Genomic DNA, 27,858 nt, shown 5'->3' with positions numbered 1-27,858 from the left:
TCTCATGACAGCGGTTGTCCAAAGACTTCCTGCTCCCGGGCCTGGGTGCTGCTAAAAATAAGACAAGACCAAAATGGAGTCACTCAGTCAGCTCCCTGTCCCCAAACCACGACTTCATTGCCATTTCGGCCTCTCCCAGAAATGGAATCTTAAACCCGTCCGTCAGGAATGAGCTGGTCTTATCCAGCTGCTAGATCCCTGCCATCCCAGAAAGGAAGGTGACCTGCCACGACCCATTCGCCCTACCCTCCCACCCTGGCTTTTAAAAAGATTTTATTTATTTATTTGTCAGAGAGAGAGTGATAGAGCACAAGCAGGGGGAGCAGCAGGCAGAAGGAGAAGCAGGCTCCCAGCTGAGCAAGGAGACTTGTGGGGCTCCATCGCAGGACCCTGGGGTCATGACCCGAGCTGAAGGCAGATGCTTAACCAACTGAGCCACCCAGGCACCCGGAATTTTGCTTCTTAAATAGTTCCAACTCCCATGAGCACCAAGCTCTCCAGAAGCAGTGGGTTCCTGGTGTAAAATGCATTTCTGTCTAGTAGCAAACAGATCTGGATTTGTTATAAGAAGAAACTTGACTCAAGTAACAATACACTGATCCAAGAGGTACAAGCATCTCAAGTCAGACAGGAAGGGGCTTTTCTCTTCCACGTAAGAAGGGGAAGTCGGACTGATGGGGGCGCCCAGAGAACTACAGGGCCAGCATGGCTGGACTGGACAGGGCCTCCTGTGGTCAAGGTGTTCTCATTCTCGGGAGAAATGGACTGGTGTGGGAAACAAAGGCAGAAGAGAAATCATTACATTTCTTTACTACTTACAGCCTGGTGACAGGTCCCTGAAACAGGCGGAGTGACATTCCTCTAGGGACTCAACGGCTTTGATGTTGATACTATGCTAAGGGCAGAAGGCAATCCTAGCCTGACCCCCCAGGGTCCTGGAAGTCTACTTTAAGTTATAAAAATTGCTTTGGAAACTTCCTTTCTTTCTATTCCCTAAGATACATGTTGGCAATCCTCCCACAAACATACGACCGACCAACCCACCCACTGATACACATTTGAAGGGTTTCATGACTCACGGTTCACAAAACGGCAATGAGTGACCTTTCCGAACAACAGCTATATCGTCACGATCCTGGAAGCCTTGCTTCCAGAATTCCTTCCAGACATACACTCTCCTTAACACCCGACCAACTTGCATGGATGTAATGGGCCACTCCTCATGGCCCCAGTGCAGCTCCTTCTGCCCAAGGGTCCTGTTCCCTGTACTTTGATAAAACCACCTTTTTGCACCAAAGACATCTCAAGAATTCTTTCTTGGCTGTCGGCTTCGAAACCTAACATCTTTCCTACATCACAGACCTGGAGCTGGGTCCCCGTCCCAGTGTTTCCTCGGTGTTGGAGGGGACCCAAATTTCAGGACTCCTGTGTGGAGAGAGCCTGATAACAGTGCGGTAAGAAATGGGTTGCAGGGCACACTTGGTCAAGCTCCAGAGGTGCAGGGGGGCGGGGCCAGGCCTCAGTGTATCAAAGGTCACAAGTCAAAACAGCTGGGCCCTGCCTTGCATGCGGTGACGTCATCGCTGAGTGTCTCTGTTCTTAAGAGGAAGGACACAGAGCCATGAGGACCTCATTCCCACAGACTCCCAACACCAGAAGTCCCCAGGCCCTCCTGTCCCGTTCAGACCTATCCCCTCTGTCCCAGCTCTGGACAAGGGGGAGCTCCATGGGGAAACTGAGTCAGGATGTCCCAGTCTGGGAGGAGGGACCCAGCTCCAGTGTTCAATGGCCGCCCCATCAGGAGATGTGAGGTTGCGGTCCGGAGCTCTGCCGGGTCACAGGTTCTAGCAGGGGAGAGCAGATCCATCAGGGTGCAGGGTCCCAGGGCACCATCCAAGAGGGAGCGCTCCCAGGCTCCTCTCTGTGGCTTTGGGTGGTCCTCTCCTTCATGTACACCTGCCCTTGGGGCCCTCCTGGGGGAAAGCAGTGAGATGGTGGGTGCATGGTTGGGGGTGGGGGTTGCCTGGGAGGGGCTGGTTCCCACCTTAACAGGTTGTATACTGGGTCTCCCAATACCCTTAGGGGCCCCCAACCCAGCTTCCACCCTCGGCTGTGGGGTTGGGGTCCCGGTATCCAGACAGGTCCCCACTTTCCCCATGGGGCCACACCCTAATCCTTGGCCAGATGGCATCCGAGGGACCGGAGGGCCACCAGCTCTGCAGCCAGGGTTTGGGTGGGGGGCGGTCTTGGAAGGACCCACTGTACCTGAGCAAGAGGTAAGGGAGGGACACCCAGAAGACAAGTTGACCAACGTAAAGCCATTTTGGTTTTAGGCTAACCCTTAATATAAGTCATCAGGTCATGAAAAGAGTCACGAGATCAGACTCAAGGAGAACAACTGGACCCCACTCTCTACAGCAGTGAAAGCCAGAAAGCCTGCACATGCTCAAAGTCGTTCCCTGTAGGTATGTCCCCAACTCTAAGACAAAGGAAAAACTCACCTCAATGGAAATGATGAACCCAAAGTTAAAGGGGAAGGTCCTCCCTGTAGGGTTAGCTCATTGAAACAAAACAAAACATGGGCGCCTGGGTGGCTCAGTGGGTTAAGCCGCTGCCTTCGCCTCAGGTCATGATCTCAGGGTCCTGGGATCGAGGCCCGCATCGGGCTCTCTGCTCAGCAGGGAGCCTGCTTCCCTCTCTCTCTCTGCCTGCCTCTCCGTCTACTTGTGATCTCTCTCTGTCAAATAAATAAATAAAATCTTAAAAAAAAAAAAAAAAAGAAACAAAACAAAACAAAAAAAAAAACAAGGGACCTGGGTGGCTTAGGTCATGATCTCAGGGTCTTGGGGTGGAGCCCCATGTGGGCCTCTGCAATCACCTGGGAATCCACTTGAGAGTCTCTCTCCCTCTCCTTCTGCCCTTTCCCTCAATAAATAAATAAACAAATCTTAAAAAACAAAACAAAATAAAACCCTTATAAAGCCTTTGGTTAGAGGCTAAGGGAGGTCCCATTTCCCCACTGGGAGGAGAGACCACCTCCTTTCTCACCTGTATACTTAGTAAATCCTTGTCCCTTTCTCTAAATGGCTTCCCCTTGAATTTTTTTTTTTTAAAGATTTTATTTATTTATTTGACAGAGAGTTAGAGAGGGAACACAAGCACAGGGAGGGGGAGAGGGAGAAGCAGGCTCGCTGCAGAGCAAGGGGCCCGATGCAGGGCTCAATCTCAGGACCCCGGGATCATGACCTGAGCTGAAGGCAGACGCTTAACAACAACCACCGAGGCGCCCTTGCCCTTGAATTTCTTGCACAAAGACAAGAACCCTCTTGGTGAGAGACCTGAGGCCCGCCCTCTCAGGGCCTTGGCCCTCCGGCATCCTAACTGAACCCAGGTCCTTCTCCCCACTGGCAGCAAGGCCACCTACCCAGTCTCTGAGCGCGCAGCAAGGACAGGAGTTGGTAAGGAGGTCGCCAGGCGACTGGAGAGGAGGTGGCCTGACGTCTGCCTGTCACGAGTGACAGTAGAATGAATCCGTTTCCATCCGAGGACATTACCTGGGAGGCATAAGACTCCCAGAGAAGGGGGGAACATTTTGTAAATCACACAGACGGTGAGCTTGTGTTCACCGGAATCCACAAACAGCCCTTGGATCGGACAGCAAGACCCGACAAGGCCCGGCTGAAGGCGCGCCGACCCCACCGGACATTACAGCTGTCCGCTAAGGCACGCGATGATGCTCGGCGTCACGAACGACCGCGACGCGAGCCAAAACCACGACGAGATGCCCCTTCCCCGCCCGGGTGGCTGGAATCCAGACTCGGGGAACCGGCGCCGGCCGAGACCCCCCCGAGGCCTGACCCCTGCGGTGATGGCGCCGGCTCCCGGGCTGCGCTCCAGTACGCGGGACAGGCGCTCCGAACCCCTCGCCCAGGCGGGGACCACGGACAGCTCCGTTCTGCCGCGTCCCGATCCGGCGCCGCACGAAGGAGGCTCCGCTGGGAGACTGCGTCGGATTCCGGGGGCGGAAGGAGGGCGCAGGCGGGTCGGCCGGCGGGAGTCGGCCGGGTTGGGAGCCGACTTCCGGCAGGCATGTGAGACACGTGTGGAGCGCCGGCCTGTCAGTCAGGGTGCGGGAGGCGGGGCCTGGGAACCCTGCGGGGTCGGATCCTGAGGAATGTCCAATCAGGGTCGGGGGGAGGTAACTCCGAATCCCCGTGCTATCAGGTCGCAGGACCTGAATTATCGCCCAATCGGAGCGCGGGGCCTGTAACCCGCCAATCAGGCCTGAGGGAGGTCCTTGTAGGTGTGGCTCCGGGGGGCAGCGGGCGGTGCTCACCGGCGCTGAGCGGCGCATGTGTGGGTCTGCGGGCGCGTCTGGACGCCGGGAGGTCCGGAGCAGGACGCCGAGATGGTGAGCGCGGGACCCGCAGCGTGGGTCCAGCCGGCCGGAGCGAAGCAGAAGCGGCGGCGGCGGCGGGGCACTCCCCTCCCGTTCGGGCCGCACCTGCGTGCTCGGCGGGTGGAGCAGGATCGAGGCCGGCGCGGGGCGGGCAAGCTTGGGGCTCCGGACGGTGTGCGGCCCCGCGGGGTGACGGTGGACGCCGACCAGGGCAGCGAGCGCGCAGAGGACGCCTCCGGGCGGGACTTCCGTGCGCTCCCCGGGGTGGGGGTGGGGGTCTCTCACTCGGGCCGGGACGAGCGCTCGCGGGGCTGCGCCGCTCCGGACGGCCGCGGTGAGTTTCGCTTCCTGCGGTGCCTGCGCTTCTCGGTCCGGTCACTTCGGGGACGGACGAGGCCCGACGAAGGGTGTGCAGCCGCCGAGAGGACGGGGGACCGGAACGCGCTGCTGCGCGGTGGTACCGTTAGGGGGTTTTAGGAACTTTGGCTGCATTTAGGGGCCCGGGGATCCTGCGGGTCCGTCGGAACGGGGCGCGCGGAGCGGTGCCCGTCGGGCCGTGGCCGCGCATCCGGCCACAGTTCGGTCCGTGTTCCGGGCTGACACCCGTGGGCTTCGCCGTCCCGCTCCTCGCTTCTTGCTGGGGACCCGGCTGGGACCGCCTGTCGGCCTCGGACACCAGCTCCCAGCGGAGGCGGCGGGAGGTGGCCCAGAGCAGTTCGAACGTCTTCCTGGAAAACCTGCGTCCAGGTGACGGTGACGGAGCCAGGGCTGCCCTGGGGGCCGGGGGCGGAGCCGCGAACGGGATAACGCCGCTGCGGTCGCTGTTGGGAGCTGGGAGGGGGCGAAGGGCCTCACCTGAGAGCAGGTGCGCCCTGCTGGGGGCCTGGGGCTGGGACCTGGGGACCGAACGCGGGCCTGTGTGTACTTTCCAAGCCGCGCTGAGAGATTCATTGTCTCTGATAGCCTTTGGCTTTATCCAGGCCTGGGGGACACTTTTGGTCTCTGTGTTCCCTTTGTGCTCCTAATACTTTTAAGGAACGAGTTCTTTTTTGTTCTGGTTTGTTTTTCCATTTCTTTGTGATTCCGACAGACTGGGAGGTGGTGGGAGGGTAGTTGGAGGCGGCCCTGCTTGGAGGGGAAAAAGTGTTGGGGTCCGTTATCTGAGGAACGAGACTGAGATAAAGTGAAAGTTATGCAAAACTTTGCTCTATGCCAAGCATTAGAAGTCAGACTGACCCGCCAGGGCTGCCTCGGAAGAGAGTGACCCTGTCCCAATCTCACAGGCTGGTTTTATAGAGCAGAACCTCAGACCTCAAGGTACGTGGTTTCTATTGTTAGGGCCTTTACCCCCGGAATCATACCTGGAACCGATACCAGGAAGTACTGGTGCGTTTATTCCCCGAATGAAATCTGTGGGTATAAACAACAACATGGCTTCCTAGGCAATATGGAGTGGCTCTGGCTAAGCAGGCCCTACTAGTTAAACAGGTTTTAATGTTAAATCAGCCATAACATTCCCCCCTTTTCTTTGGAGGTTAGTCAATTCCTTGACTCCTCCTGAACTGCAAGCAAAGCAGGCTCCAGTGGGGGCTTTAAGGAAGTTAGTGAAGATGGAAGTGACCGTTAGGGTCCATTGGGCTGTTTTAGGCTGAGGTGTCCCCTGGCTGCTGCTGAGTAGGAACAGGGTTAAAAGTGACCAAGTTATGAAACCCTTTTGAGTCTTAGTTTTAGTCCACAGTTGGTGGGGTCCACTGGCAGTGGCTCCCACTTCTGGGGGGTGTCCTTCCTTGTTTTCTGCTCGTTTGACGTGACACGTGTGAATCCAGGCCCTGATGTCTTCTACTTTTACTGCCGTGGGGGTGGTCAGGATGACAGCGAATGGTCCCTTCCAGCGAGGTTCCAAGTTTTTCACTTGGTGGCGGAGCATCCAAACCAAGTCTCCGGGTTGGTAAGGATGCAGTTTTATCTCCATCTCTGTCTCAGTGTGGGCAGTCCGGATCCCTGCGTGGGCTGTTTTTAAGACAGATTGTAGCGCCTGCAGTGACTGGAGAATGGACTGATCAGTCATTTCCACTAGGGCAACCTCTTGTAGCCGTGGGCAGAGTGGGGGGGGGGGTGTCTCCCGAACATTATTTCAAATGGGGTCACCTTGTTTAAATAGAGTGTACATCGCGCCCTAAGGAGGGCGAAGGGAAGGAGATCTTCCCATCCACCGCCACTCTCCACAATTAATTTTGTCAGGATTTTTTTAGGAGTCTGGTTTATTTTTTTTTACTTATCCGGAGCTCTGGGGCCGGTAGGCACAGTGTAGTTTCCAATCAGTGCCCACGGCCTTGGCCAATGCCTGTGAGACTAAACTCACAAATCCAGGGCCGTTGTCTGACCCGATCGTGGGAGGCAGCCCAAACCTAGGAATTATTTTTTTAGTAGCTTTTTGGCTACTATTCCTGCCATCTCATGTTTGGTGGAAAAAAGCCTCTACCCAGTCTGAAAAGGTGTCCGTAAAAACTAACGTATGTTTGTGTCCAATGGGCTCTGTTATTATTCCTAGAGTATTAGGCAAGATCGTCTAAACGAGCTATTGGGCAACTTCTCTGAAGTTTCCCTCAAGTTGTTTGGCTTAGGTAAACAAACATTTAAAGACAATAAAATCTAGAACTTAATATCCACAGAGGTGTGTTACCGAAACATAATTTTTCTTCTAAAAGAACCCTCATTTCCAGAGATAGCCAAATCAGGACTAGTTTATTTGAAAAACAAGTCCAGTTTTAACAAACTTGGCCTAATTATTTACATAAGCTCAGCAAGAACAGTGAGTGATCATACAGACCTTTTAGAATCTGCTTTGCTGGAACTTCTTATAAGGAATCTCTAGGTTGAACTTCATAGTAGCCTCTCCAGGCCTGAAGCCAAGCCACATACTTGCCATCAGACATGCCTGTAATACTGTCAATTTGGGCGAATTCCTCTTCCTGAAGTCCCCAAAGTATCCTGAGGTTCCTGCACCTGCCAGGAAGTGACATTCTTTACTCACCTGGTGAGGCTGCTGGGAACTCTGTAAGCAGGTATCAGGCCAACAATTTCAAGAGGCTTTATGACTCTAGGTTTTATAAAGTCAGCCTTAGTTCCTTTAAGCTGTCTGGTTATATCTGAGTCTTTTTAAAATATGACATTCCAGTCAAAGCCTTGGTAAAATAACCAGTGTTTTCAATGGTGTCCTGTTACAGGGAGAACAGATTCTTATTAAACTTATGCAAATGACCGATTGCCATGGAAGAAAGAATACTTACTGAGACCTTTTGAGCTTCAGAGGGTACAGATAGAGAGAAAGGTTGAATATTTTGATTTGTTGACAAAGAAATATTTTTACATTTCTGTAAGTCACAGATAACTTAAGAAAAAAGGTTTTCTTAGTCTGGAAGAGCAAACATTAGAGAACCAGCAATGTTTAAAATAACAGATACAACATTATAATCTTTTAGTTCATTTACTCCCATGTTACTAATTCTGGTTTAGTCTGAATGCAGCTTTTACTTAGTTCTGGAAATTTTTATCCATTTCAGTTTTAGGATTTTTTTTTTTTACAAAAAAATACCTGTATTTGTCCTGGAAGTCCTTTATATGAATCTCCTTTAAGGTAAAACTTATTTTACAAGAGAATTAAAACAATTATAAGTGACAAAAACTCAGAATAGGGGGCACCTGGGTGGCTCAGTGGGTTGAAGCCTCTGCCTTCAGCTCGGGTCATGATCCCAGGGTCCTGCGATCAAGCCCTGCATCGGGCTCTCTGCTCGGCGGGGAGCCTGCTTCCTCCTCTCTCTCTCTCTGACTGCCTCTCTGCCTACTTGTGATCTGTCAAATAAATAAATAAAATCTTTAAAAAAAAACAACTCAGAATAGATACGGTTAAAGAGCTGAGGAGATGAGAGTTTACAATTTAACTGGCAAGAAAATCAGGTTACTTCTGTGATACACAACATTTCAATAATTACAATATCAAGTGATGACCTTATTAAAAGGTTAAAACTTTAGGAAATGCATAGCATTTCTATAATAGTTATAGCATTTATCTAAATGTAACCCAAGGTTTATCATTGGTCTAGTAGTACGTCCTGAGTAATTTAACATACCAAGGAAAAGCCTTATGAGTCAAAGAGATCTCATTTATAATTTAAATCTTATTGACAATTGCTAAAATCTAAGTTTTAAAGCACATGCTTAAATAGGATTACGGATGTTTAAGATCTGATAAAACAAAACATAGAAAATGGTTTCTCTGGGCAGGCAAAGAGAAAACCATTTACATTCTCTTCTTTTTTTTTTTTTAAGATTTTTATTTATTTATTTGACAGAAATCACAAGTAGGCAGAGAGACAGGAAGGGTGGGGGAGCAGGCTCCCTGCTGAGCAGAGAGCTCGATCCCAGGATCCTGAGACCATGACCTGAGCCGAAGACAGAGGCTTAACCCACTGAGCCACCCAGGCTCCCCCTACATTCTCTTCTTAACAGCAGATCAATTAATCTAAGAAAATTTTGTTTTTTTGAACAGAGAGAAAGCAGACTTTTTATACCAGTGTCTTTTTAATTCAAATAATAGTCAACATTTACTTCAGTGGATTACCAATGTAGATTTGCCATGACACAAGGCTTTAGTCTTCCTTTTTAAAATATTATGCCTTATTTGAGCAGAAACATTATACAGGAAGAGATTTATTAGTCTTTTTTCCCTTCTTGTAAATACATCCATCAAAACCGATCTAATATGGTCAAATTTTCAACATATCTCATTGTTTTCTTTCAAACCCATAAACCAAGGCAAATAAAAGTAACTTTCCCCAGGCCTTCTACAACTTACTGTATACCCTCAAGTTTCGTTTTTATTATCTCCTTTCATGTCCTGGTGCAACCAGACATTTTCACTTTAAGATAAAACTACTACTCTCTTAGGCCCTCTATTTTTGTGTGTGTACAGTTTTTCTAAACTTACTATCAGTCATCAGTCAACTGCCTTCCCTCTGGTTTTTCAGATAACGTTAAAACTTTTAATAAAAACCTTACGATGTTTTTCTTTTGGTAGTCTAGAATACATGGAGTCATTTCATGTGTTATTTACCACTCTGATGTGCTACATTTTAAAATTCATTTTAATCTTAGTCTGTCCTGACCATACCTAAAATTTCTTTTCTGAAGATTTTCTTCACAAACCTTCTGTAACTTTTTTTGTATTTCGGTTTTGTCCCAAGCCATTTTCTTTCAAACAACCATCTCATTTAGGAAAAAATTACCTTTTATCTTTAACAAAATGTATTCCCATTTCTTTTGTATGTATCTACTATTTTTTTTACATACAGAGTTGCTTCCTTTATTTCCAGATGTCGATGGTTTTTACGTCCAGACCAGCCTGGACTAAGGGACACTCGATCTCCATATTACTTGTCCTTCTCTGAGCCGGTCGTTGGGTGTGTCTCACCCATGTTCTCACACGTCATTGGGGGAAAACGGATGTTTGCCTGTGGTTTCCGAGAGCAGCGTTTCATTTTTTGTTGGTTTTCGGTTGTGTTTCAGAGAGGGGGAGAGCGAGTGGGTGCCTGCGAGTGTGGGGGTGTGGGGAGGGGCAGAAGGAGGGGGAGGGAGAAGCTCCAGCCCATTCCACGCTCAGCACAGAGCCCGACGCTCAGATCGTGACCTGAGCTGCAATCAGGAGTTGGGACGTTTAAGGGACTGAGCCCCCCAGGCGCCCCTGGAGACGGGACCCGTCCTGATGGCAGAGCAGACAGTTAAAGTTCGGCATCTGATAAGTGGGGGACACCGGCGCCATTTTCAGTTGATCCCATTGGAGGCAGGAACACCTCGAGGTCTCTGTGGTATTCAAGGTCATGAGCTCCCTGAAGGGCGTGCGGACTCCCGGTGGGAACACTTGTGCTCTTGCACGCGGTGAGGGGACAGAGCCCGGGGTAAGTGCAGATGACGCCCCAGGTTGAGCCGAAGGATCTGCCATTTGCCATTTGCAACTTTCATTTATTTTATCTTCATTTTCTTTCGTTTTCTTTTTATAAAGTATTTTACTTATTTATTTATTAAGATTTTATTTATTTGACAGACAGAGATCGGGGTCAGGGAGGTCGGAGGGGCCGTCCCCATCCGCAGAGCGGTTCCTCCAAGCCCGTCAGGAGGGACTTGGGGGACAGCCCCGCCGCCGTGGGGCCCCGGTGGGAATGGGGGGATGGGAACGGCTGGGAGGAGAGCTCCGGGGCTCGGCGTCGAGGCGGCCGCAGCCTTTCTCAGCGGTCCTGGCTCTCGGCGGTGACCGTGCGGACCCGCCGGCCGCTGGCGATCTCGGGCCTTCGTTCGCGCCGGTGACCGTGCGGAGCCTCCGCTGTCCGTCCTCCTCGTGGGCCGGAGCGAGCTCGACGCCTGAGGAACCGCCGGCGGGGGCCGCGGGGTCCCGTCCCCTCCCCGTGCGCTGAGTCCCCCGGCGACCCCGCTCAGCCGTCCGCCCCGCCTGGCTGGGGGCCGCGCGGGAGGAAGACCCCGAGTCCCGCACACTCGACGCCCTGGTCCCTTGTGCTCGGCCCGCAGGGGTCCGGCTCTGGGGGGCGACCGGCCTTGGGTCCCGCAGCGCCAGGGCCGCGGCTGTGGCTGCTCGGAAGGGGTTTGCGGCGCGTGTCGCGGTGTCGTTGCAGACGTGAGGCGTCTGTCCCTCTCCCCAGTCGGGGTCGCCCCACATGTGGCCCGGCCCGCACCCACGCGCCCGTGGGAGAGTTGGTGTGAGTCTGGGGACCCGCTGGGCGAGTCGAAAATCTGTGTCACGTGCTTGGGCAGGCTCGTGGGGGTCTCCGTCCCCCGGGACGCTGTCCCTCAGTGCAGGGGACAGGAGGCGTTGGGGGTTCGAGCTTGAGAAGCCTCCTCTCTGGCCAGGCGGTGTCAGTGCGCCGAGGTCAGCAGGAGCCGGGACCGGGTCAGCGCAGCGAAGGTCAGCGGCGTTTCCAGGCCGGTGGTTGGGGCGGGCCACGGTGCAGGGGGGCTGCGCGGGTCTGTGGCCCCCGAAGCCGCCGAGAAGACGCGTCCGAGGCCGTTTGTCTTCCTTCATCGTTTTCCTCAGTTCATTCCAAAAGGTCTTCGGTAAGGAGTGTCCCTCGGCTTCCTGAAGATTCGGGAGTCTCAAGGGACCCGTTAACGCGTGTATCACATTCTGTGTTTCGCAATTATGAGCTGCAGATTTAATGACCAGTAAGACAAGTTTGGGAGATTGAGATCGGAAGTTCCCCATAAAAGCCCTTGCAGCTCCCTCTTACTTTCTCTCTCCCTTCTTTACTTTTTTCTTCCTTCCTTTCTTTTCCTTTCTCTTCTTGCTTCTTTACTTTTTTAAAAATTTATTTATTATTTGAGAGAGCAATGGATCAAGGTGCGGCAGAGGTGAGAATCTGAAAGCCGGCTGGCTCTCGCGCTGGTGGGGGAAGGCGGGGGTGCTGCATATCAGGACTCTTAAGGTCGTGACCTGAGCCAAAACCAAGAGTAGGGCCCTTAACCAATGGGCCACCCAAACACCCTAAGGCCATTTTAGTTCTGAATTACATTTGGTTCAATTGGTTCATCTTGTTAGAAATGCATGTGTGGGGGCACCTGAGTGACTCAGTGGGTTAAGCCTCTGCCTTCAGCTCAGGTCATGATCTCAAGGTACTGGGATCGAGCCCCACGTCCGGCTCTCTGCTCAGCGGGGAACCTGCTTCCTCCTCTCTCTCTCTCTCTCTTCCTGTCTCTCTGCCTACTTGTGATCTCTGTCTGTTAAATAAATAAATAAAATTTTAAAAAATAAAGGAAGAAAAAAAAAATCCCACCGAAAATCCTATCAGGAATCTGAAAGCACTTCAGAAATAGAGACAAATATTTAAAAAAGAAAGAAAGAAAGAAAGAAAGAAATGCGTGGAGGGACTGTGGGGTTTTTTTTTGTTGTTGTTGTTGTTGTTGGTTTGTTTGTTTTAAAGATTTTATTTGTCAGAGATCACAAGGAGGCAGAAAGGCAGGCGGGGCGGGGGGAAGCAGGCTCCTTGATGAGCAGAGAGCCCGATGTGGGGCTCGATTCCAGGACCCTGAGATCATGACCTGAGCCGAAGGCAGAGGCTTAACCCACTGAGCCACCCCAGCGCCCCTGGGGGGGATGGTGGTCTTGAAAACAAACTGGCCAAGGTCCCCCTTAGTTGCCCTGTCACGACGCTTTGATGCCTGGAATCCATTTCCTGGTGGTTTTCTCTAGACTAAGGAATTTCTAAAAATGGCTCATTGGCTGAGCCATGAGCGTCTCTCATTGGCCGAGCCGTGAGCGTCTCTCATTGGCTGAGCTGTGAGTGTCTCTCATTGGTTGGCCTGTGACTCTTTCTCATTGGCTGGACTGTTGCCACACGGAGAGACAATCTTCCTTCCTCCTGTGCAGTAGGGACTTGCGGCGCGCATCTCTCCCGGTTACTCCGCACCTGGCCCTGAGGGAGGGTTCGGGTGCTTTCTCTGCGGACTCCGGACTCCATCTTAGTCGTGTCTCCTTTACTGGTTTCCGGAGAGTGGACGGGCTTCGGCGCGGGTTTCCCTGCTGGCTGTGGGGTCGGCTGCTGAGCACGTGCAAGCGCGAGCTGGTGTTGGCGCGCGCCCTCCCTTGTCGTGGGCAGATGTCGCTGTCGTGCGCGGTGACTTGACGTTCATCATTTTTGACTCTTCCCAGGTGGCCGCACTGTTGGGCATTCCCAGCAGCAGAGATGCGTGACAGCTCCCCCTGCCTCGCCTCCTCTCCAGCTCGTGCCTGCATGACCTCGTGGCTATTCTAGTGGGTCTGAAGGGGTGTCTGCTTGCAGGGCCACGTCCATTCCCCTGATGACTACCGTCCCGCATCTCCTGAACCTGTTGGCCGCTGGCAGATCTTCCTCTGAGCCGTGGCTGCTCAGTTGTTAGGTGTGGGCTTTTCCCTGCTGCCCCTTACCAGGGTGAGGCCGTTGCCCTTTGTTCCTGGTTGGTTGAGTTCTCTTGTTAAGACAGGGTCGTGGGTTTCGTCAGATGGCTTTCCTGTGTCCGTCGAAGTGATCATGGGGTTTTGGTTTTCATTCTATTCATACGGTTTATGACTGCAGTTGTGCTCCCTGAAGCAGCCGTTTTATCTCCTATAATGGGATAGACCTGCTGCAGATTCCCAGAGGCCTGTCCCACCAAGGAGGGGTTGCAGCAGATGGCGGTGGTAAGCCCTGCTGCATCGTTTGCGGCAGTAGCCAGAGCCACACAGCAGGGGGCCAGACCGGGTCATACAAGGAGAGGACTCACCGTTGGGACACATAGGAACGTGTTTGGCTATAGATCAAGATGGCGGCTGAACATAAGGAAACAAAGAAATTGAGAGGTTGGTCTCAAAGAAGCGAGGCTACTGAGAGTCAGCAGGTATCAGGAGAGGGTCTGGGAGAGTACATTCCCCATGCGGGGTGACTTCGCAGGAGCTGCTGTTGCCCACTGCGCCACATGTTGGGAGTGGAGGACTCAGGTGATGTAGTGGGAGAGAATAGGAAACGGGTCCTTTGCCTACACCGGCACACACAGCCCAAGACGTTCTGTTGTCTGTGGAGTACTAGGGTTAGACCAGCCGAAGGACTAAAAAGAGAAAGAGGGAGGAAAGGAGTAAGAGGGGAAATCCCTCACCCATTTGGGCAAAGGCCGTCCGTAGGGCTCCCCTTGGACTTCTGGATGTTCTCAAGGAACAGTCCCAGCTGGAGATCGTCACCCAGGGAAACTCCCACAAAATTCTTAAAGACTCTGGGGATACAGTGTCAGAGCGAAGTGGTGCCCATTAAGGACGGGAAACATAGGGCGGCCTGATCCCGTGGAGCTGGTGGCATGGATGGGGAAAGAATTCACCCGAGACAGACCAAGGAGATAGAAGTTTATTGAAGACACCACAGGGGAGCAGCACGCAGGACAGCGGAGGAGAGTGTCTGCCACAAGGTGGTGCTGAGGGGCTAGAATCAGGGGGCACTGTGAGGGAGTATGTGATCCTATGGAATCTTCCCTGTTTTGGTAACTGTGCCTGGTTGGAAGAAGTCTCCTGGCTACTAGGGCCTTTGGCCATTTCCACGTAGTCACTTCATGAGCTGGTTAGCATTCAGCTGTGGTCACTGTGGCCATTTGCTTTGATGCTTATCTTTCCGTTGCCCGAGATTATTGCTGGAAAGCAGTCCCTACATTATGTTCCCACCCTTCTGTTAAAGTCACCCTGGGCTCTGTTACCATCAGTCTCTCAGAGGCTCCTCTTTCTGGCGCCCTTCTCTTGCATTCTGGGCACTGAGGTATATGGTCGAGGCCCTGCTGATTTCCATGACTCTTCAGGAACTGGAGCTCCTCTTATGCACTACGTGTGCCATGCCCCTGGGCCCTATGTCCCTCCTCAGTGTCCACCTAACCCAGGGAAAGGGTGGTGTGTGCCTCTGCTGGGATAGAGGGGACTGCGCTAGGCTCCTTGACCTTGTTGCCTTCCAGTGAGAGCAGCACTGGAATCCGTGTTCACGGCATCCTGACATCTGGTTCCAGTTCTTGGGGCTGACAAGGCAGTAATCGTCCTTGAGCAAGTCAGAGATGTGCCGTCCAGTTTCAGTGTGGTCTGAACGAGTATTTCATTTTTCATTCTTTACCATACAAGTGTCCTCAGATCTGCTTGTTTTCAGTGCAAATAGCCTATATTTGGGTGTATGTACGTCTGTATGAGCTGTCGTCATCACCCTCTGCTTCGGGTTCCCAGCCCTTCCCGTCACTGAGGGCACTGCCGTGGAGGTGTTTGCCTGTTGTCACTTCCTCCATGGGTGTGACTCGGGTCCTAGGAGTGGGATGCAGACTCTGCATGTCGCTCCCACACACACACACACACACACACACACACACACAGGTGAGGAGGGAGCGTTGCTGCAACAGAACATGTGGATGTTGCAGGACACAGTGGTCTTTGAGGATGTGGCTGTGAACTTCACCCCGGAAGAGTGGGCTTTGCTGGATCGTGGTCAGAGGCGGCTCTACAGGGATGTGATGCTGGAGACCTGCAGGAACCTGGCCTCCCTGGGTAAGCGTGGCTCCACCCCGCCTCTAGAGTTGTAGGGAACGAGTGTTTCTTAGAAGTGTCTGATCTTCCTTGGGCCGAGGAATGGGAATATGCTGGAGGAGAGACAGACATGGCCCAAGGCTTCATGGAAACTACCAAGGGTCACATACCTTTTGGTGAAAACAGAGTTTCATGTGTTAAATCGACTTCTTCTTTAGTCTTGATCCAAGTCTGAGACTCCTTGCTTTTCTAAACGCAAATGTGGTCTCTAGGGTCCCGTTAGGGCAGGGAGTGCTGCTGTGTACTTTTCACTCCTATGAAAGTTACATGGGGGTCGCTACCTGTCGGGCTCGGTGACGTCACTCCAGTTAAACCCTCACTTAATGAGGAGGGAAGATGCCAGAGTAGGGGAATCCCGAGCTCACCAGCTCCTCTGGACACAGTGAGACAAGAGCCGCTTGTGTTGTGTCTCAGTCGGAAAATGATCTGAAGACACCCAGAACAGACCTTTTACAGTAGTCCCCGTGAGAAGTCCTCATGGGAGAGGGTAGGTGGGGCAGAGATGTGGTTGGAAACCCAGCCCCAGTGCAGCTATGTGGAAACATGGGTGGGACCTTCCAGGTAGAGAGAAACGAGGAAATGAGTCCCTACACCACGCATCTTTGCCTTGGGGACCATAGTGCAAAGACCAGGACCTGGGACACCTGCCTTTGAAAATCAGTGGGTCTTAAGTTTGGGAGCTAAAACATCAGTGGGGCGATGGGACTGTTCCTTGAGAACATCCAGAGGTCAAAGGGGAGCCCTATGGACTGCCTTTGCCCAAAAGGGTGAGGGATTTCCCCTCCTACCCCTTTCCTGCCTCTTTCTCTTTTTAGTCCTTCGGCTGGTCCATGCAGGAAGGATGGAGGCTATAGACCACTGACCGAGAGCACACTGTTACAGTTGGCTCAGGAAGGAGCACAGAGCTGCATGTAGAAATATCCCTGGGTTTTGTGTTAAGGTTCATTGCCTAATTTTAGGGCACACATTAGAGGCCCAGAGAGCTGTCTAGGGACTGACATGTTGACGGGTGTCATTTATCTTGCAGCCCATCCCCTGGAATAGCCAGCTGCATCTGGGAGCCAGTTCTGACCTGTCACGTATGCATTGCTTATACTGGTTACCCCGACTCGGCACTGGTTCCCACTCACCCACCCCATCTAACCCACCTGTCCTGGAGGTACCCGTCCAAAGTAGCTCCTGTCCAGCCACCCTGGATGGCAGCCTCCCTTGGGACTGATGTCTTCCCCTTTGGGACTCCTGTCCTACCACCCCTGTCAGGCAACTCCAGGTGTGATGGCTGCCTCTCCATCATGCTTCCTGTCCCGTGATCAAAGGAGGTAACCACAGCGACCAGGGAGCCTGCATTGGCCGCATTCAGGTCTTTGGTCCGCTGGCCTCTCAGCTGCCCGCTACTGCCCACCTCTGCGCCCACAGCAGTCACCACGCATTGTTGCACACAGACATAATGAGGGTGACCCCCATTCATCAGTGCCCCAGCAAGGCTACAGTGGGACTTCTCAGCCAGCCATGGGAGCCCCACACAGCGTGCGTGTAGCAGCTGGGTCTCAGCCGTGACAGGCGGCCCCACGCGGCCCACAGCAGAACACTCCTGGAGCACCTGGTCCTGGTGGCCGGGGTATGCTGTGGTGGAGGGCACCGTAGCATGTCTTCTGGAAAGGCCACTACTTTGAGGACCGAGAGATGTAGCTGACTGACTTAATACGTGCCAGCACAGGGAGAGGACAGAGAAATTTGTTGCAAAGAAAATAACGGGATAAAAGCACTGAAAATGACCTAAATCACAGAGCGGTAAGTCATCTACCAGATAAAAGAATTCAAGGTAGTGGTCATGTAGCTACCGCCCAGGCTTGAGAGAAGAGTGGCTAGACACGGTGAGAACTACAACAAGGAGCTAGAAAATATAAACAAGAACTAATCACAGCTAAGAAACACCATAACTGACATGAGGAATACACTAGGGGGATCCATAGCACATTGGAGGACGCCCAGCAGCTCCCGCAATCTGGAAGGTGCGGGAACGTAGGAAGCAACGAAGCTGAACAGCGGAATTACGGTAATGGTGAGAGATGAGTAACTGACGTATTAAGTTCAGGGACCTGTTGAGTACAGCAGTGATAAGAACGTTTGCATCATGGGGGTCTACGGAGGAGAACAGAGAAAAGAGCAGAAACTTCTTTGAAGAAACTGTGGGTGAGGAGTTCTCAGGTCTGGGAGGTTCAGCAGGGCCAAATGGGAAGAACAAAAGGAGGTCCACACCCACATTTATAATAAAATGGAGAAAAAAGGAAATAGGAATAGATTATCTGAAACCAGCTAGAGAAACTCTAAACTACAAGGGAAACTCCATAAGGCTGTTAGCTGATTTTTCAGGAGAAAAATGGCAGGCCAGTGGGAAGTGGCTTAGAGCTTTTGGCTCAGGTCGGCTCTCTGCTCAGCTCCTGCCCTCTCATGCTCTCTCTCTCATCTCTCTCACATAAGTAAATCTTAAATTTTAAAAAGACGCATTTAACAAATTAGGAAGAGGTGCATGCTTCTCAGTAATTACTTTCAATGTAGACGGACTAGACGCTCCAATCAAAAGACATACATTGACTGAATGATTAAAAAAAAGAACCCAAGGAGCGCCTGGGTGGCTCAGTGGGTTAAAGCCTCTGCCTTCAGCTCAGGTCGTGATCCCAAGGTCCTGGGATCAAGCCCTGCATTGGGCTCTCTGCTCAGCAGGGAGCCTGCTTCCATTCCTCTCTCTGCCTGCCTCTCTGCCTACCTGTGATCTCTGTCTGTCAAATAAATAAATAAAATCTTTATAAAAAAAAAAAAAACCACCCACGTGTCATCTGCCTAAAAGGGAGACACAATATGGACTGCAAGTCAAGTGGACTAAAATAGATTCTCCATGCAAATGGAACTGAGGTAAAAAAAAAGAGCTCGAATACTTACATGAGATACAGTAGGGGTCACAATGAAGACTGTGACAAGACAGAGACTGCCATGACATGATGATAGACAGATTAGTCTGACAAGAGCAGTTTAACAATTGAATATACCTCTGTACCCAATGGGAACGCTTAAATATAGAAAGCAAATATTAGGAGAAATAGAGGCAGAAAGTGACAATAGTAAATAATTGTAGGAGGATTTAACACTCCACTAACGTGCCTGCATAGAACGCCCAGACTGAAAATCAGTAAAGAGTGGATTTCAGTGACCTCGTACCAGGCGGACATAGTGAACTTTCCATTCCAGATGGCAGAATTCACGTTCTTTTCAAGGGCACACGGAACATTCTCCAGGATAGTTTGTGTGTTAGACCACGAAACGAGTCTCAGTAAATTTATGAAGACTGCAATCTTAGGAGGCACGCTTCGAAGAATGGCAGCATGAAATTACAAGTCCGTAATAAGAACAGGAAGCAGCTTGGGATGCCTGGTCGGCTCAGTTGGTCAAAGGTCTGCCTCCCACATGGGTCACGGTCCCATGCTCAGTGGGGAGCCTGCTTCTCCCTCTCCCTGTGGCTTCCCCTACTTGTGCCCCCTCTCTACTCACTCTGACAGATAAAAAAAACTTTACCAAAAAAATAAAAATAAGCAAAAACATGTTGAGGCCAAACAGCATGCTACTTACACCAGTGGGTCAACAGAGAAGGTCAGGGAGGAACCACAAAATACCCGGAGCCAAAGAACAATGAGTGGAAAATGGAACATCTTTGTCCCGAGCAGCACAAGCTGGTAAGAGAGATGTGGACTGGGTGCCTGGGGGGGATCAGTGGGTTAAGCCTCTGCCTTCGGCTCAGGTCATGGTCTCAGGGTCCTGGGATCAAGTCCCACATCAGGCTCTCTGCTTGGCGGGGAGCCTGCTTCCCCCTTTCTCTCTGCCTGCCTCTCTGCCTGCTTGTGATCTCTCTCTCTCTCTGTCAAATAAATAAAATCTTTAAAAGAAAATCATCAGGGAAGTCAAAATCGAATCAGCAGTGAGATACCACCTCATGGCAGCCAGGTTGGCTGTATCAGAAGGACAAAGATAACAGGATAACAAGTGCTGGTGAGAATGTGGAGAAAAGGAAACTCAGCTTTGCTGGTGGGAAGGTAAATTGGTGCAGCCCAGATGGAAAGCAGTAGAGAGGTTCTGCAGAACACCACAGAAGGACCATATCCTCTGTAAATCTGCTTCTGGGTATTTAACCATAGAGAAAACATTAATGTTCATCGTAGTGTTACTTGCAATACTCAAGATACGGAAGGAACCCACACATCCGTTGACGGGTGAATTGGATAATGAACATGTGGAAAACGCGTCTAAGGGAAAATTACCCAGCTAGGGAAAAAGGGTGACGTCTTCCCATTTGTGAATACGTGGATGGACCTAGAGGGTTTTCTTCCAAGTAAGTAAGTCAGAAAGACAAACACCATATTTTACTTACATGTGGAATCTAAATAACAAAGTGAATGAACAAACAACAGGAAATAGAGACTTCAAACTATCAAGAAGAAATTGGTGTTTGTGCCACTGGAGGGTACGGAGGGAGCGGAGAAATAGATGAAGGGGATTGAGTGGTCCAAGCTGCACTTACCGAACGTGGGAATGAATGAAGGAGGACACGTATTGCATGGGGCACTGGGTGTGGTGTATAAACAGAGAATATTGGAACACACACACACACACACAATAAATGTGGGAAAGGAAAGTACAGCAGAGGTAATATGGTCATAATATTGCATTAGTTTTCCATAGTGATAGATTTTAATTATACTTACTGTGGCAAGCATTTTGTAATGCGGATGATTGTTGAAACACCATGTTGGGACCTGACCATAAAATGAACGGTCAGTATGCTTCCAGCAAGAAGAAGAAGAAAAAGTCCACACTTAACCATCATCAATGAACTCGAAGAATAAAGAGCCCATCTTCCAGACTGCTTGTGGCCCTTCAAATTCTCCCCCCTGCTGGGCTCTTCTCGGGGAGCTCTGGGCAGCCACACCCACCGTCCCACCTCCAGTGGCAGCTGTGGCAGTGCAGGCTCCCCCGGTGGCCTCGGTGCCTTCAGAACGGTCCAGCAGCCCTCAGTCGGAGAAGGGAGAAGGGAATGGCATTTGCGCATGTGCGTTAGAAACGTGACTCCGTCCTTGTTTTGAGAAGGTGATTTTGTCACTCACCTGGCCTCCTGTCAGACATTTCATCCATCCTAGCCCACGTGGCAAGCCTTTCTGTGTTCCTTTATGGAAGTAGGGTGTGAAGGTATGTATCCTGCCCAGTTCCTTTCTACTTTGCTTTTCTGATAATACTTCCCTCCACATTAGTCGCCATCGATTTTGAAGTATTTCTGAGTAAACAGGCTGCCCTACATACACTTTTCCTCTTATTGCCAAAGTCCCAAATCACTAGGGTCCTGAGGATTTTTCTTTGGTTACCTGTCTGTTCTTCCTGATGAACTTCATTTCCATTTCGGGATCAGTATATGACTAGAAATCGACATACGGTCTGTTTTCTTACCTTCAAACATCAGGTCATTCCCAAGAAATTGAATTTTGCTCCTAATTTTTGCAGTTGATACAAGTCAGGATAAAAGGGGTGCATCAAGGACTCAGCGGAATGTTCTGCAGAATGAGCTCCCCAGTGAAGGCAAGACCGTCTTACTTGCAAGAAATGATTCGTGCTCTGTTTTTGGAGCAAACTGGAAATTTCCTAACGGTGGAGATCAAACCCAAACCCAGGAAAGGCGTTTGAGGTGAGTAACACTCATACAGGAGAAGGAGGGGCTCAGGGCGGACCGTGAGACTAACTTGAGATCAAAGGATTGCTGAGAGCAGACCTCAGTAATTGTATGATCCAAACTTTCACATGAAGTAGTTTTAATGAATGCATTCTAGATACTGAACGTCTGAAAACTAATTCAGTTGGAAATAATGGTGAGAAAAACGACATCTGAGAAACCTAGAGTGTTCGGACAGTATTTCCGTCTTCAACCGGTACATTAAGCTTGTTTCACTTTGTCTCCATGGAGACAGTGCGAGAAACACAGCCGTCCACTGAAGACGGCCGTTATGTATCAAGTAATCACTAATACGGATCAGTAGATAATTAATGAAGAGATCAGTTAAAATCGTTATTCCGTAACTGTGTCTTCCCATTTTGAACAGAAGTCGTTTGGTGAAGCGGGTCTGTGAAAGCAGCGAAGATAATCGATGTGGAGAAACCAGAAGGCAGATGACAAGTCTTACCGTGCGTGCGGATCGTCCTACTGGAGACAAGTCCTGTCAGTGCGCCAAGAGTAGAGAAGCCTTCACAGATGGTTCTTTCCCTGAGAATCCACAAAGATCCCGCCCTGGACACAAACCTAGTCCTTGTGAGGAATGTGGGCCGGCCTGCAGCTGTGTCTCGAGCCCCAGCCCTCACGTGGACACAGGCCTTGTAGAGAAACCTTATGAACCTCAGGAGGCTGGGGGAGCTTCGAAGAGAGACTTGAAGAGTTGCAGTAGTAAAAAATCTTTGGAGTGCAAGAAATGTGGAAAAACTTTCACTTGCAGGTCGTCCTTTCGGGGTCACCTGAAAGATCACTGTGGACAGAGAGTCCATGCGTGTGACGTGTGTGGGAAAGCCTTCATGTATCAGTCCTACCTTACACGTCACATGATTACTCACACTGGGGAAAGACCCTATGAATGTGTGGAGTGTGGGAAAACTTTCCAGAAGTGTGGACATTTTAATCGTCACATGGCCACCCATAGTACCGTGAAACCCTATGAATGTAACCGTTGTGGCAGATCCTTCCGGGATAACACAGACCTACGCATCCATATGAGGACGCACACTGGGGAAAGACCCTATGAATGTCAGCAGTGTGGGAAGGCCTTCAGATATATGGGGAATCTGCGGGAACATATGCCAACACACACGGGCGAGAGACGGTATGAATGTCAGCAGTGTGGGATGGCCTTCAAGTATAACTCAGGCCTACGAGAACACATGAGGAAACACACTGGAGAGAGACCCTATAAGTGTCAGCACTGTGAAAGAACCTTCATTCGTCACTACACACTCGTAGTACATACTGTCAGAAGGCACACCGAGGGTGGACATTTGGAATGTAAGGTGTGTGGTGAAACTTTCAGAAAGCATCGACCTTTTGAACATCACATGGCCACACACGATATCCTGAAACCCTATGAATGTAAGGAGTGTGGCACAGCCTTCAGGTGCCACAGAGACTTACAGGTACATACGAGGATACACACTGGGGAAAGACCCTTCAAATGTGAGCTCTGTGGAAAAGCCTTTAAGTCTCCTGCAAACCTTCGAGCACATATGAGGACACACACTGGTGAAAGGCCCTGCAAGTGTCAGCAGTGTGGGAAAACCTTCTCGACTCCTGGAAACCTGCGAGCTCATATGAGGACACACAGTGGAGAACGACCTTGAAAATGTCAGCAGTGTGGGAAAGTCTTCACCTCTCCTGGAAACCTACGAGCTCATAGGAGGACACACACTAGGAAAAGACCCTATGAATGTCACCACTGTGGCAAAGCCTTCAGGAGTCTATCGCACCTGGAAGCACACACGTGGACACGGGAGAGACCTTTTAAGTGTAGAGTGTGGGAAAGCTTTCAGTTGGCCTCAGTGTTTTCAAGATCATCTGAAAACACACAACACAGTTAAATCCTATGAATGCAAGGAGTGTGGGAAAGCATACAAGTTTCCCTCATCCCTTCGAGGGCATATGAAGAAACACAGTGGGGAGAGAACTTCACCGGTCACTACTCCCTTCAGGAACACGTGAGGAATCACAGTGAATGGTAACCTTTTGTGAATCTATGGACTCTGGTAAGACTTTCCAGTATCACACAGAACTGCAAGTATCTGTGATGACACTCACTAGACGAGAATTGTGTGAATGTCCACGCTGTGGGAAAGCCTTCAGATTCCCTCTAATCTTTGGGGATGCTTGTGAGAACACAGTGATGTGAAACCCTGAGAAGTTAAGAACCATGGAAAAGCCTTCCAGTATTTCCTCAATCTGGGAGCGCAGACACTGTGCGAAAGCATTTAATCTCCCTAAAATCGTTTTGTAAATGAGAGCCAATATACTGGAGACAAACCTGAATGGACACAATTTGGGGAACACTTCCCGTATAGAACTTCATGTATTTTGTTCATGACAATTGTGGCAGGACAGAAATCATTTCATTGTTACAAACATGGCTTTGTTTTTCAAGTGTCTCTTCCATGGTAGAGATGTGAAGTGTCTTAATTTCTATTTCGTGTTGCTGATACGAACACTCATGGTGGTAAGTGACCCTTGTCCTCTACATGTGTACGACATATGTTTTGTTGTCTCAGACTTGAAGTAATCACCTGGTTATGTAAAACACATTTCTTTTCCATTACAATGTCTTTTAGACTCAGGTTGATAAGAACGTGTCTGTGGGAGGGGTGTGTGTGTGTACAACTTTATATAATTTTAGAAAAAAGAAAAAAAAATGTGAAGTTCATATTCCAAAAATTTCCCAATCTGTGATCATCACATGAGACTTTTTGATTCTTAAAAGTTCTTTTCTGTTTTCTGTTGCTAACAGTGGAATTTCCTGACTCTGAATCACCTCTGTATTTTCAGTCTTCATTATTGAAACACATGTTTTCACCTAAATTTTCTCCTTTTATTGAGGAGAAATAAAAAAAATTATTGTTAAATTTTTTATGTTGTTTTTATCTCTTCTGAGAGTTATTTTTGGTGTCTTTGGTTGATTTTGTTCCAATATGACTTGGAAGAATGTGCCTTTTGACCATTGCTCAGGATCGCTTGTTTTTTTTCCCCGCGGTCAGTGATGGTGGTAGGAATATCTCTGAAGTGTTTTCTTCTTACCATCAGGAGCCAAAGTCTGGCGTGCACAGTGCCAGTAATAGCAGCCAGAACTCCTGCCAAAATACAGCATAACGTACATTTTAGGCATAGGAGCCTCTTCGTTTTATTAACATTGGATGTAACAACATTTCATGGTTTCCATAATATTCCACAGTCCTAAAGTACCCCAGTAGCATAACAATTGGACTAGCGTTTGTGGTTTTACCCTTGGCAAAAGGAGAGAGTGTAACTCACCCTGTTGGGTTGGACATCAAATGGGATAGTATTGCTGTCTCAGACCTTCAAAAGAATTTGCAGGGGATAGTGGAACTCTTAGTCTTGGCATTGTGGGTTTGAGCCCCACATTCTGTGTAGAGATCATGTAAAATAAGTAATCATCAAATAACATCTTAAAAAGAGAAAGGATTGGGACCCCTGGGTGGCTCAATTGGTTAAGCGGCTGCCTTCGGCTCAGGTCACGATCCCAGCGTCCTGGGATCGAGTCCCACATTGGGCTCCTTGCTCGTCAGGGAGCCTGCTTCTCCCTCTGCCTCTGCCTGCCATTCTGTCTGCCTGTGCTTGCTCTCTCTCCCTCTCTCTCTCTGACAAATAAATAAATGAAATCTTTAAAAAGAAAAAAAAAAGAGAAAGGATTCTCAGAAGCACACCCAAGATAACGTTTACTACATTCATGCTTTTTATTTTATTTTTTTTTAAGATTTTATTTATTTATTTGAGAGAGAGGCAGTGAGAGAGAGCATGAGCAAGGAGAAGGTCAGAGGGAGAAGCAGACTCCCCATGGAGCTGGGAGCCCGATGCCGTGCTCGATCCCGGGACTCCGGGACCATGACCTGAGCCGAAGGCAGTCGTCCAACCAACTGAGCCACCCAGGCGTCCCCGTTCATGCTTTTTAAAATACCTACCAGTAAACTATGAAAACAGTCTTTTTTCCTTAGAAGAGTGACATGTAATGTCACCGGGACTCAAAACATGATGTGTCTGCATTAAGGATGAGGGGTTTTGTCTGGATCCCAGTGTGGTCTGGTTCCAAGATCAGATACCATACGTGTTTATCTTGAGTTTGAGCAAACCTTAATTTTTTGAGACGTTATGTCCCTTTATTTATTTTTTTTTAAAGATTTTATTTATTTATTTGACAGAGAGAGATCACAAGTAGACAGAGAGGCAGGCAGAGAGAGAGAGAGAGAGAGAGGGAAGCAGGCTCCCCGTTGAGCAGAGAGCCCGATGCGGGCCTCGATCCCAGGACCCTGAGATCATGACCTGAGCCGAAGGCAGCGGCTTAACCCACTGAGCCACCCAGGCGCCCCGTTATGTCCCTTTAAAACTAAAAGTTTCAACAAGTAGATGATGCCTTCCATTGAAAGGCAGAGAATGAAATTGTCTCCATAGTGTGACAAAGTAGAGACGCAGAAGATTGTCCGCCATCCAGAGCTGCCTTAGGGGTCCATGGAAAGTACAGAAGACTCTGCGGTTCCTGCGGCATGACTGTCTGTGGGTATTATCCAAGTGAAGGCAAAAACTCACTACACTTACCAGCTGGAATCCCAAATCCAGTGCATAGCTGAGTTAGGATGAAAAATTTCCTCTGGTGGCAACGGATGTCCGTGGCCTTTGGGGTTAGAAATAACAGTGTGGAGGCACGAAAGTGTTACTTATTGCTGAGAGGTCCTGGATAGATGTCCGTTGCCAACCATTGGGTTTTCTCTCACCAGGAAGACAGTGTTACATTGAGTAGAGCTGGGGGATCATGAGACACTCACGCTTTTCATCTTCTATCATGGGCTTGATGCCCTGCAGTGCATCTTTATAGACTATTGTCTTGTCTCATTCTCCCAAGAGACTTTGAGAAATACAGTTTTATCTTTATGAGGCATACTGTGGGTTCTGCCAATCTCAGCCGAACGCGTTGCCCGTAAAGAGCAAGGTAGCGGATCCAGTAGGAACAGACCCCATGGCGCCATCAGAGACGGAACGTGCAGAAGAGGCCAGGAGGTCGTTCACTTCTCCTGGTTGATGTTCTGCTCACTGCTGCCCAGTTCTGGAATTATGGGCCCATTTTGAGGGAACCAGATTCTGGCATTTATTTTTCTAAGGAATGTCAGGTGCACACATGAGTAGAGGAGAAGCAACAGCGGGGAAGAAGGTGAGTATCTCTCCAAGGGCCCAGAAAAGAAGAGGCTGAGAGGCAGGAAGAGACCTGCGGAGATGTTTTTAAGAGGGCCCACTGTTGGAGCTGTTTCAGTCCTTGTAGGCGGGGCTTTTGTGTGAGGGAGTTGGCCCCCAGGAGGGTAGTTCTGGTGTCAAGGGCAGAGACTCATTCCCAATGTGCAGATGGTTCCACCAGTTGGTTAAAAGGGACCCCTGGGAACAGCCCCCATAGTTCCTCAGAGCCCTGGTTTGGGAATGCAGAGAAGGTTGGAATGGCCAGCTGGAAGGCTACAGGTGCCTGCAGCCCTTATGTGTGTAACAGGCTTTCTCCAGTATCCTGGCTCTTTGTAGTAATTGCAGAAAGTACTGGTTTCAAAACTCTTTCACATGTCGCACCTGAAAATTGAGGGGAAAAAAAGAAAAAGGAGCCTGGGTGGCTCAGTGGGTTGGGCCTTTCTCTGCCTTTGGCTCAGGTCATGATCTCAGGGTCCTGGGGTCAACTCCCACATCGGGCTCTCTGCTCTGCAGGGAGCCTGCTTTCTCCTTTCTTTCTGCCTACTTGTGATCTCTCTCTGTCAAATACATTTTTTTTTTTAAATTTTCTTTAAAAACTATTTGGAGTCAGTTTTAATCATCCTAAAAAGGCCCATCAGGTGTTTGTTGTCAAGTCTGAATTTTGTTCCACTCAGCAGGCTTGAGGGAAGATACTAGAATTGCTCAGTAGTATTTCCAGAAAGTGTTCTAGTGTCCCTGCAGACAACGTGCTGTTCCCTTAATACTTCCTAAGATATTCCTGTCGGGCCAGAGTCACCTAGTGTTTGGCCTGGCGCTCACCAACAAGTATGTGAACTAATTCCTGGAAATAAATTTGAATAACTGTTCACCACACTCTGGGGATCCTCAGCCACATTGGGAAATACTGTGGCTCATGGTTCAGTCTCGAATGCAGGGAATTCAGGTTACTTGGAACCCCAAATGGGCCTGTTTTAACAGGTTCAGTACAGGAGGGTTTGGGGAGAGAATCTGAGGAAAAGGGACCTTCAGGGAAAGAAGTGGGGGGTGAGTTCACAGGAGATGGGGATTGGGTAGAGGGAAAAGAGGAGGAGGCCACTGGAGGCCACTGAACACCAGGTGGTGGCAGCTCTGGAGACAAAGAAGATGGGGGAGGGACAAGAGGATCAAAAGCCATTTTGATGCCTTTCAGCGGCTCGTCTCTGTGAATTCAGAAATGGTGTTTTGCAGAGAAGCACCATTAGGTCCTGATAGCATTTGGAAATCTCCAAAATAGCCATTGAAGCAGGCATTGGATCTGGTTTTGACAGCTGTAGTCATGGC

General features: G+C 49.9%; 2 protein-coding genes across 2 annotated transcripts; one reads left to right on the top strand and one right to left on the bottom strand.

Moving 5' to 3' along the window:
- Window positions 1-999: 999 nt before the first annotated feature.
- On the bottom strand, window positions 1,000-4,354 carry LOC125108272 (uncharacterized). Its single transcript, XM_047743871.1, has 4 exons — window positions 4,204-4,354; window positions 3,859-4,115; window positions 3,425-3,554; window positions 1,000-1,973 (listed from the first exon to the last, which is right to left on the bottom strand). The coding sequence occupies exons 1-4, from the start codon at window positions 4,352-4,354 to the stop codon at window positions 1,867-1,869; spliced, it is 645 nt and encodes a 214-aa protein (XP_047599827.1). The 3' UTR covers window positions 1,000-1,866.
- On the top strand, window positions 4,301-24,204 carry LOC125087043 (zinc finger protein 77-like). Its single transcript, XM_047706908.1, has 5 exons — window positions 4,301-4,411; window positions 15,353-15,479; window positions 21,063-21,243; window positions 21,656-22,983; window positions 23,022-24,204. The coding sequence occupies exons 1-4, from the start codon at window positions 4,409-4,411 to the stop codon at window positions 22,932-22,934; spliced, it is 1,590 nt and encodes a 529-aa protein (XP_047562864.1). The 5' UTR covers window positions 4,301-4,408; the 3' UTR covers window positions 22,935-22,983; window positions 23,022-24,204.
- The last annotated feature ends 3,654 nt before the right edge of the window (window positions 24,205-27,858 follow it).

Source organism: Lutra lutra, chromosome 1, assembly GCF_902655055.1.
Source record: "Lutra lutra chromosome 1, mLutLut1.2, whole genome shotgun sequence".
In the NCBI taxonomy this organism is placed as follows: Eukaryota; Metazoa; Chordata; class Mammalia; order Carnivora; family Mustelidae; genus Lutra; species Lutra lutra.
The sequence above is the reverse complement of the archived record's forward strand: the minus strand, read 5'-3'. Positions and strand labels throughout refer to the sequence as shown.

What these genes read in the sequence shown, in the direction of transcription:
- LOC125108272 (XM_047743871.1), bottom strand. Translation starts at nt 4,354, where the DNA reads ATGCGCCGCTCAGCGCCGGTGAGCACCGCCCGCTGCCCCCCGGAGCCA. An exon ending in TGATAGCACGGGGATTCGGA is followed by an intron (nt 4,116 to 4,203) that starts GTTACCTCCCCC and finishes CCTGACTGACAG; the next exon opens with GCCGGCGCTCCACACGTGTC. An exon ending in CCGGCGCCATCACCGCAGGG is followed by an intron (nt 3,555 to 3,858) that starts GTCAGGCCTCGG and finishes TATGCCTCCCAG; the next exon opens with GTAATGTCCTCGGATGGAAA.
- LOC125087043 (XM_047706908.1), top strand. An exon ending in CAGGAACCTGGCCTCCCTGG is followed by an intron (nt 15,480 to 21,062) that starts GTAAGCGTGGCT and finishes TAATTTTTGCAG; the next exon opens with TTGATACAAGTCAGGATAAA. An exon ending in ACCCAGGAAAGGCGTTTGAG is followed by an intron (nt 21,244 to 21,655) that starts GTGAGTAACACT and finishes CATTTTGAACAG; the next exon opens with AAGTCGTTTGGTGAAGCGGG.